This window comes from Delphinus delphis, chromosome 11, assembly GCF_949987515.2.
Source record: "Delphinus delphis chromosome 11, mDelDel1.2, whole genome shotgun sequence".
Taxonomy (NCBI): Eukaryota; Metazoa; Chordata; class Mammalia; order Artiodactyla; family Delphinidae; genus Delphinus; species Delphinus delphis.
This window is the reverse complement of record NC_082693.1, coordinates 8,789,328-8,799,415: the sequence shown is the minus strand read 5'-3', so window position 1 is coordinate 8,799,415 and position 10,088 is coordinate 8,789,328. Positions and strand designations below refer to the sequence as shown.

Here is a 10,088-nt window from a genome sequence, read left to right as displayed (position 1 = left end):
GTTGTATACTTGAAGCTAATGTAATATGTCAATTATATCTTGATAAAAAATTTAAACACATTTTCAAATACATGAAAATTATGATTGATAAGACACAATTTGAAACATTTTACAGATCCCAGAAGTAGGTAGTTAGTAATATATGTTACCATTCTAAGTATACTGAATCTTCATTGCACACCCCTTCTGCCCCAAGAGACATCTAAATAAGCTGTTGCTTACAGACATAACGATATTGACTCCCACAGTCTCTATCCAAAACTTCTCCGCTTGGGCCATATATTATGCAGTTCTTTGGATTTAGAGGGTGAAGGAATAGAAATCTGTAATGAAGAATAATGTTTTAATATATTGGGAAAAGGAAATGAGAATGTTCAAGGATGATGTTTTTGTTAAATGATAGAACTACAGACATTTTAAAAGCATTTTAATGAGATATTACCACATTGAGACATTATCTTTTTTTCATTCAAGTCAGTTTTCACAATTTCAGAGTACAATGTTACAAAAACTCAGCTATTGCATCAATAATCAATAGCAATGAAGTTGGGGATTTTTTTGTTTTTGCTGTTGTTTTTAATGGTTTGGGTATGTTATATACTTTACTTCTAAGATGCATCTGCTAATCTAGTCTAGGGAAAAAGTCAGAGCATAAAACCTGTCATTGTATGATACTGTAAATCCCATGTTTATGAATGAAAATGAGATTTGAAGATTACAAATACACAGAAAATAAGCCCAGAATGTTTGAAATATGGGATGATGCTGAGAATATTGGGCTCCACCAGAATAAGGAAAATAGTGGATATACTCTTTTCTCTGGATGGCTTTTGTGTATGTGAGAATCTGTATACGTACATACATATCCAAGTGCTTGTACCAAGGCAGGAAATAAAAGCATGTATCAAAAGCTCTTTTAGAGTCACAAGTACACTAACTTCATCTCACTTGAGCATACACTTGGGTGTTGTGGTTGGGACTAAAATTGTTATTCTGTTGTATCAATTCTCTTTTCTGTATTCTCACATCCTAAACAGGATATCTTACCTACAGTGTTCCTGGATGTTACGTTCTCTGATCAGATCTAAGGATAAACTCAAAAAGAACAGAAAAAGGTTTTGAGTGCCAGAAACTTACAGATCTTGGGAGACAGTAGAATTATCCTCCCGCAACCAGGCATGATGTTCTTCACTGTAAGAGAGTCCAATCCAGTAATGATAGGAAATGGATTTCATAAAATGCTGTTTGGAAACAAAGACCAACATATTAATCTATTTTGAATCTACTCTAGGGATCAGGTACTTTTAAGAAAGTCAGTGTCTATTATTCAGATTCAGTTTTTCAATTATACAAACTAAAATCATTTTTAACTTTTAATTTAGGAGGTATAGTCAAGTCACATGCCTCATATTTCTCATTCATCAGGCCCATTCATTTATGGAGGAAAACGTACCACAAAATCTCACTTCTTGAAAGAGTGAAAAACGTCATAAAGGGAATTAGAGCTTTCATGGAACACTTCCTTCACAGGGGATCAGCAATCAAATTTGATCCCAAACCAACAGTATCTTGAGGGATAAATCTTAGCACAGGTTCTGCATGGAGCTAGAGAAAATTTTCACTTTTTCTTAAGAGTTGGGTAATTGTTTTATAATATTCTTCATATTCATTCCAAGAGTGATAACAAAAGCTATATAATTACAAAACAAATTATAAATTCAATTAATGAACTAAAAATTCAAAGTCCTTTGAATAAAAATAATGATCTATTATTTATTCTTTGAATTCTCTCTAAAAAGTTTCTTGTACTTTATCTGTCACATTCCTATAATGTAAATCTTTGAGAAATTTTGTGTAGATTGTTTGACTGTTTCAAAGTGTAGGAAATTAGTTCAAATATAACTGCCTATTTACTATCTGATTAAAGGCTTGAATCAAAGTATTCAGCTTACTTAGATAATATTTTCCTAGGTCAAAAAAATTGTAGAAAAATCAGAATTAAATACATGCCAGTTCATTTCTGTCTTGTATCTGAAGTAGACTGGAATTCTGAGAAACACAAAAATTTCTACTGTCTTTCCATGTTTTTGATTCACTAGAAAGGAAGTAACAGCTGCATTGGTAGCCAATCCACTTTTCTCGGCAAGAACAGCTGCCAGATCCTAAGAGAAAAAACAAAACGTGACTTGATGACATTGGAGATTCCGTTGTTTTCAGTGCTATTTACTCATTTGTTATTTAATGTTTTTCTACAACTATTCTTTGAGAATTTACTGCATACACCACAGTTCAGGGGATATTAATCTGAATGACTCAGACATGACCCTTCTTCCTCATGAAGATTATAGTCTAGAGATAGAGACAGAATTATACAAATTTCAGTCATTTATGAATTATATTTAATGATAATTTGTGTAAGTATACACAAGAAATTCAGTATGTAAAAATACTGTGTAGCAGAGTATAGGATGGGGGGCGGTTAGAAGAACCTCTTTTGAGGAAGTGACCCGAAGTTGATCTCTGCTGTGTAATTAAAAGTGAACTAGATAAAAGAGATATTTAAAGGAGGAAAGCATTTTAGCATATTTCCTGAGTCAGAAAATAATTCTGGATATTTTATTTCAAAATGAAGTTAAGAAAGCACTTAGCTTGAAGTCTGACCGTCCAGTTTACTAGTGATAGTGTCTTCAACATTTACCATCCTCAGTGATAAAAGTCATATTATGTGGTAGGCACTCAAATCTTTGTCAAATGAGTGGTGCTGAGATTGTAGAGTTGAATGGGCTACCAGGGGCTGGGATGTGGGGGAAATGGGGAGCTGTTGGTCAAAAGGTACGATCTTCCATTTAGAAGATGATTAAGTTTTAGGGATCTACTGTGCATCATTATAACTAGAGTTAACAGTACTGTATTATATACTTGGGAGAGTTGCTACAAGAGAGCTTCTTAAACATTCTCACCACAAAAAGACATGATAGTTGTGTGACATGATGGAGGTGTTAGTTAATGCTATGGTGGCAATAATATTGTAATAAGTGAATCATTGTACACTTTAAACTTCCACGATGTCATATGTCAATTATATCTCAATAAAGTTGGAAAAACGCTGAGGGAAAAAAGATATGAATGAAGTGCTATATGAACACAGAAGATGATGAGACATCATTTAGGAAAAGATATGTTTAAAAATATCTTTGAGCTGACGTTCACTGGTTGAGTAGAGTTTAGAATTGCAGAAATCTCTGTGCTTCTTTCTGAGTTATGGAAGAAGCGGAGGTACAGGTAAAGAGGTATCAAAGTATGTGTTATGAAACACAAGCAGGCACTTAGGATCAGCTACAATATTTACTGTAATTTGCTTTTGTTACTTAAACATGAGCAGTCACATAGGAAAAATAGGTCACTTCCGGCTAATATTTTCCTTATTACTTAATATATAAATGACACACATTCAATGTAATTTAATAAATTAAGTTAGCAATAAAATGAGACTATCCTATAATTTCTATTACTAAGCATAATATCCCTTCATGCTTCTGTGTGAGAAAAACAAGAATATTTCATTCTCTAACAGCACTAAAGTTTTCCAAAGTATGGAACCCACCTTCCTGGAGATCTGTGGAGGGTCCTGGAGAGAATGTCGGCTGAACATTTTGTTTAGTAAATGCTGTAAGAAGTAATTAGAAATTTACTTCATCAGACACAGATTTATGAAATAACAAAATATTACACATTAGCAAAATGAAACCTTTATTGTAAGACAGTTTCATCACAATTTTGATCTTTTTATATAGTCTTGATTAGAAAAACTTAACAATTTTTCAACAAAACTCCCAAAGCAACCACCAACAAAAGGCACATTACTCCTAAGACCCCAGAAATCAGCCTCCATGGAGTGGTCTGAAAAGCTATAAAGAAAGAGAGATAGGGTAAAGATTTAAAGAACAAACACAGGAGCTGAAGTTCTTAAAAGCAGAAACCAGTGAGAGAATCCAAAAAGTTCCTTGGTTTAATAACCCCATAATTTTGTCAATGAAATGTTGGAAAATGAAGACATTCCATTTAGAACTCCACCCAATACCAAAAATTTTATATGATGTACTTTATTCTTCAGTGAGATTAGCCATACATTTTCCTCTTTATCAGCTCTATCTTATCAAACTGTACTTACCACTTATTTTTAAATTTGACAAAGAAGCTTAGAGATCTGTAGTAAAAAGAGATCAACAGGCACCAAGTTCGGTCTTGTGGGCTGATATAACAAACTCTTAGTTTTGTAACAGCAACAAAAAAATCACAAGATAGAGAATCTGATTCCCATTAGGTAGCTGAGAAAATGTAGGATCCATTAATAATGTTATTTTCTCAAGGAATCAGAGCTATTAAGTACCCAAGTCAGAAATCAAATGAAAGTTTGTCTAGACCCAGAGTCTTTCATTTAAATGACATGTATTCCATCATTGTTACAATAATATTAATACTACTTGGGAGTGTGTCCTTCTGCTAATCTCAGTGTATTCGCTACTCTGAGAAATGTCAGGCTGCTCATAGCTTTGTAGAGGCTGTACTGTGAAGAGAAGACATGGTGTGATGAGAGGTTCCCCAACCAATGTAGCGCTAATAACTTGGGAACCTGAGTTCATTTCACAGTACATTGAATTATGATATGTAAAAAACCACTTTTTTACAGGAACCATTTTTTACATGTATTACGTCTTCTCATACCAAAAATTACTTGCTCACAGGCATTTCCCCTAAAATAATTTAGCATCAGGAGATTCTGCATTAACATTAGAGTACTCCCAAAGGGTGTCGTCATTCACAACAGTTCAATGTGTCAAACTGTTAATCTGGGTGGTTTGGGGGATGTCACAACACAAATGGTAAATTAAAAAAAAAACACTTTTAAACATTTTGTTGATAATGTTTAACATTCTCTATATATTTTCATGCTAGAATTATGTTGTTTATATTTTTCCTGGTAAATTCAGATGCCAATCAGAATTTAGAGCTATCCCTGTCAGAATCCACTCTTTAAACCTGTTGGAAAAATCTTCACAAAATCATTTCTAAGTTACAGAATGAAGAATCAGAAAAATGAAATTAAAGTAGAAAGTACAGATACATGGGGAGCCTAAAAATGTATACTTTTGTCCTACAGCATTGCCTCAAATTAGCCATACCCACAAGATACTTTTCCTGGTTATTTTAATTTTTTCATTTTATGACTTGGGCTGCACATACCTGCCATATGAAATGTTGTTCCAGTGTTCATGCAGGAAAGGCACGATGGCTGCTTGTTCAAGAACTGGGTTAGATCACGGAGCTGAGCTGTAGGCTAAGGAACCTGAAAGTTGTGTATGAAGAAATTTTTTCAAAAAGAAAACGTGTGTATTCAAGTGTGCGTGCATCATCTGCTGATGAGACACAGATGTGTAGTATGAACAAGAAGCAGTAAAATCACTATCTTCTAAAATGTTTCTGGAACCACAATACAGGAAATTCTCACTGAACTTGTGCAATGCACACCCTTTGACTATCACAAAAGAAGGTGACAGGAAGTTTTTTTCATGTTTAATGGTAAATTTACTTGGTATAATAAAATTCCACACGTAAGTTTCCTTTTTCTAAAATATTTATTTATTTACTTTTTATTTTTTATTTTTTTATTTTTTTACATCTTTTTTTTTTAACATCTTTATTGGAGTATAATTGCTTTACAATGGTGTGTTAGTTTCTGCTTTATAACAAAGTGAATCAGTTATACATATACATATGTTCCCATATCTCTTCCCTCTTGCGTCTCCCTCCCTCCCACCCTCCATATCCCACCCCTCCAGGCAGTCACAAAGCACTGACCTGATATCCTTGTGCTATGCGGCTGCTTCCCACTAGCTATCTACCTTACGTTTGTTAGTGTATATATGTCCATGCCTCTCTCTCGCTTTGTCACAGCTTACCCTTCCCCCTCCCCATATCCTCAAGTCCATTCTCTAGTAGGTCTGTGTCTTTATTCCTGTCTTATCCCTAGGTTCTTCATGACATTTTTTTTTCTTAAATTCCATATATATGTATTAGCATACGGTATTTGTCTTTCTCTTTCTGACTTACTTCACTCTGTATGACAGACTCTAGGTCTATCCACCTCATTACAAATAGCTCAGTTTCATATCTTTTTATAGCTGAGTAATATTCCATTGTATATATGTGCCACATCTTCTTTATCCATTCATCCGATGACGGACACTTAGGTTGTTTCCATCTCTGGGCTATTGTAAATAGAGCTGCAATGAACATTTTGGTACATGACTCTTTTTGAATTATGGTTTTCTCAGGGTATATGCCCAGTAGTGGGATTGCTGGGTCATATGGTAGTTCTATTTGTAGTTCTTTAAGGAACCTCCATACTGTTCTCCACAGTAGCTGTATAAATTTACATTCCCACCAACAGTGCAAGAGGGTTCCCTTTTCTCCACACCCTCTCCAGCATTTATTGTTTCTAGATTTTTTGATGATGGCCATTCTGACTGGTGTGAGATGATATCTCATTGTAGTTTTGATTTGCATTTCTTGACTGATTAATGATGTTGAGCATTCTTTCATGTGTTTGTTGGCAGTCTGTATATCTTCTTTGGAGAAATGTCTATTTAGGTCTTGTGGCCATTTTTGGATTGGATTGTTTGTTTTCTTGTCATTGAGCTGCATGAGCTGCTTGTAAATTTTGGAGATTAATCCTTTGTCAGTTGCTTCATTTGCAAATATTTTCTCCCATTCTGAGGGTTGTCTTTTGGTCTTGTTTATGGTTTCCTTGCTGTGCAAAAGCTTTGAAGTTTCATTAGGTCCCATTTGTTTATTTTTGTTTTTATTTCCATTACTCTAGGAGGTGGGTCAAAAAGGACGTTGCTGTGATTTATGTCATAGAGTGTTCTGCCTATGTTTTCCTCTACCAGTTTGATAGTTTCTGGCCTTACATTTAGGTCTTTAATCCATTTTGAGCTTATTTTTGTGTATGGTGTTAGGGAGTGATCTAATCTCATACTTCGACATGTACCTGTCCAGTTTTCCCAGCACCACTTATTGAAGAGGCTGTCCTTTCTCCACTGTACATTCCTGCCTCCTTTATCAAAGATAAGGTGACCATATGTGCATGGGTTTATCTCTGGGCTTTCTATCCTGTTCCATTGATCTGTCTTTCTGTTTTTGTGCCAGTACCATACTGTCTTGATTACTGTAGCTTTGTAGTAGTCTGAAGTCAGGGAGCCTGATTCCTCCAGCTCCGTTTTTCATTCTCAAGATTTCTTCCTGATTCAGTCTTGGCAGGTTGTGCATTTCTAAGAATTTGTCCATTTCTTTGAAGTTGTCCATTTTATTGGCATACAGTTGCTTGTAGTAACCTCTCATGATCTTTTGTATTTCTGCAGTGTCACTTGTTACTTCTCCTTTTTCATTTGTAATTCTATTGATTTGAGTCTTTTTCCTTTTTTTCTTGATGAGTCTGGCTAATGGTTTATCAATTTTGTTTATCTTCTCAAAGAACCAGCTTTTAGTTTTATTGATCTTTGCTATCGTTTCCTTCATTTCTTTTTCATTTATTTCTGATCTGATGTTTATGATTTCTTTCCTTCTGCTAACTTTGGGTTTTTTTTTGTTCTTCTTCCTCTAATTGCTTTAGGTGCAAGGTTAGGTTGTTTATTCGAGATGTTTCCTGTTTCTTAAGGTAGGATTGTATTGCTATAAACTTCCCTCTTAGAACTGCTTTTGCTGCATCCCATAGATTTTGGGTCATCGTGTCTCCATTGTCATTTGTTTCTAGGTATTCTTTTATTTCCTCTTTGATTTCTTCAGTGATCACTTTGTTATTAAGTAGTGTATCGTTTAGCCTCCATGTGTTTGTAGTTTTTACAGATCTTTTCCTGTAATTGATATCTAGTCTCATAGTGTTGTGGTTGGAAAAGATACTTGAAACAACTTCGATTTTCTTAAATTTACCAAGGCTTGACTTGTGACCCAAAATATGATGTATCCTGGAGAATGTTCCATGAGCACTTGAGAAAAATGTGTATTCTGTTGTTTTTGGATGGAATGTCCTATAAATATCAATTAAGTCCATCTTGTTTAATGTATCATTTAAAGCTTTTGTTTCCTTATTTATTTGCATTTTGGATGATCTGTCTATTGGTGAAAGTGGGGTGTTAACGTCCCCTACTATGAATGTGTTACTGTCGATTTCCCCTTTTATGGCTGTTAGTATTTGCCTTATGTGTTGAGGTGCTCCTATGTTGGGTACATAAATATTTACAATTGTTATATATTCTTCTTGGATCAATCCCTTGATCATTATGTAGTGTCCTTCTTTGTCTCCTCTAATAGTCTTTATTTTAAAGTCTATTTTGTCTGATATGAGAATTGCTACTCCAGCTTTCTTTTGGTTTCCATTTGCATGAAATATCTTTTTCCATCCCCTTACTTTCAGTCTGTATGTGTCTCTAGGTCTGAAGTGGGTCTATTGTAGACAGCAAATATATGGGTCTTGTTTTTGTATCCATTCAGCTAATCTGTGTCTTTTGGTGGGAGCATTTAGTCCATTTACATTTAAGGTAATTATCGATATTTATGTTCCTATTTCCATTTTCTTGATTGTTTTGGGTTCGTTATTGTAGGTCTTTTCCTTCTCTTGTGCTTCTTGCCTAGAGAAGTTCCTTTAGCAGTTGTTGTAAAGATGGTTTGGTGGTGCTGAACTCTCTCAGCTTTTGCTTGTCTGTAAAGATTTTAATTTCTCCATCAAATCTGAATGAGATCCTTGCTGGGTAGAGTAATCTTGGTTGCAGGTTTTTCTCCTTCATCACTTTCAATATGTCCTGCCAGTCCCTTCTGGCTTGCAGAGTTTCTGCTGAAAGATTAGCTGTTAACCTTATGGGGATTCCCTTGTGTGTTATTTGTTGTTTTTCCCTTGCTGCTTTTAATATGTTTTCTTTGTATTTAATTTTTGACAGTTTGATTAATATGTGTCTTGGCATATTTCTCCTTGGATTTATCTTGTGTGGGACTCTCTGTGCTTCCTGGACTTGATTAACTAGTTCCCTTCCCATATTAGGGAAGTTTTCAACTATAATCTCTTCAAATATTTACACAGCCCCTTTCTTTTTCTCTTCTTCTTCTGGAACCCCTATAATTCGAATGTTGGTGCATTTAATGTTGTCCCGGAGGTCTCTGAGACTGTCCTCAGTTCTTTTCATTCTTTTTTCTTTATTCTGCTCTGCAGTAGTTATTTCCACTATTTTATCTTCCAGTTCACTTATCCGTTCTTCTGCCTCAGTTGTTCTGCTATTGATCCCATCTAGAGTATTTTTAATTTCATTTATTGTGTTGTTCATCATTGTTTGTTTCATCTTTAGTTCTTCTAGGTCCTTGTTAAATATTTCTTGCAATTTGACCATTCTATTTCCAAGATTTTGGTTCATCTTTACTATCATTATCCTGAATTCTTTTTCAGGTAGACTGCCTATTTCCTGTTCCTTTGTTAGGTCTGGTGGGCTTTTATCTTGCTCCTTCTGCTGTGTGTTTTTCTGTCTTCTCATTTTGCTTATCTTACTGTGTTTGGGGTCTCCTTTTTGCAGGCTGCAGGCTCGTAGTTCCCGTTGTTTTTAGTGTCTGTCCCTAGTGTCTAAGGTTGGTTCAGTGGGTTGTGTAGGCTTCCTGGTGGAGGGGACTAGTGCCTGTGTTCTGGTGGATGAGGCTGGATCTTGTCTTTCTGGTGGGCAGGTCCACGTCTGGTGGTGTGTTTTGGGGTGTCTGTGGCCTTATTATGATTTTAGGCAGCCTCTCTGCTAATGTTCCTGTCTTGCTAGTTGTTTGGCATAGGATGTCCAGCACTGTAGCTTGCTGGTCGTTGAGTGAAGCTGGGTGCTTGTGTTGAGATGGAGATCTCTGGGAGATTTTTGCTGTTTGATATTATGTGGAGCTGGGAGGTCTCTTGTGGACCAGTGTCCTGAAGTTGGCTCTCCCACCTCAGAGGCACAGCACTGACTCCTGGCTGCAGCACCAAGAGCCTTTCATCCACACGGCTCAGAATAAAAGGGAAAAAAAGT

At 35.5% G+C, this 10,088-nt stretch overlaps 1 protein-coding gene across 1 annotated transcript; it reads right to left on the bottom strand.

Annotated features, from left to right (window-relative positions):
* Positions 1 to 202: 202 nt before the first annotated feature.
* Positions 203 to 5,428, bottom strand: LOC132434423 (natural killer cells antigen CD94-like). The gene is made up of 7 exons (XM_060026098.1): positions 5,245 to 5,428; positions 3,816 to 3,908; positions 3,605 to 3,667; positions 2,313 to 2,349; positions 2,011 to 2,170; positions 1,138 to 1,241; positions 203 to 323 (listed from the first exon to the last, which is right to left on the bottom strand). Exons 1-7 carry the CDS (start codon positions 5,273 to 5,275, stop codon positions 203 to 205), a joined length of 609 nt encoding a protein of 202 aa, XP_059882081.1. The 5' UTR covers positions 5,276 to 5,428.
* Positions 5,429 to 10,088: the final 4,660 nt, after the last annotated feature.

Coding starts and splice junctions, on each gene's coding strand:
- LOC132434423 (XM_060026098.1), bottom strand. CDS start 5,275: ATGAACACTGGAACAACATTTCATATGGCAG. Junction 1,242..2,010: donor TACAAGACAGAAATGAACTG/GCATGTATTTAA, acceptor GTTTCCAAACAG/CATTTTATGAAATCCATTTC. Junction 324..1,137: donor TCTACTGTCTCCCAAGATCT/GTAAGTTTCTGG, acceptor TCTTCATTACAG/ATTTCTATTCCTTCACCCTC.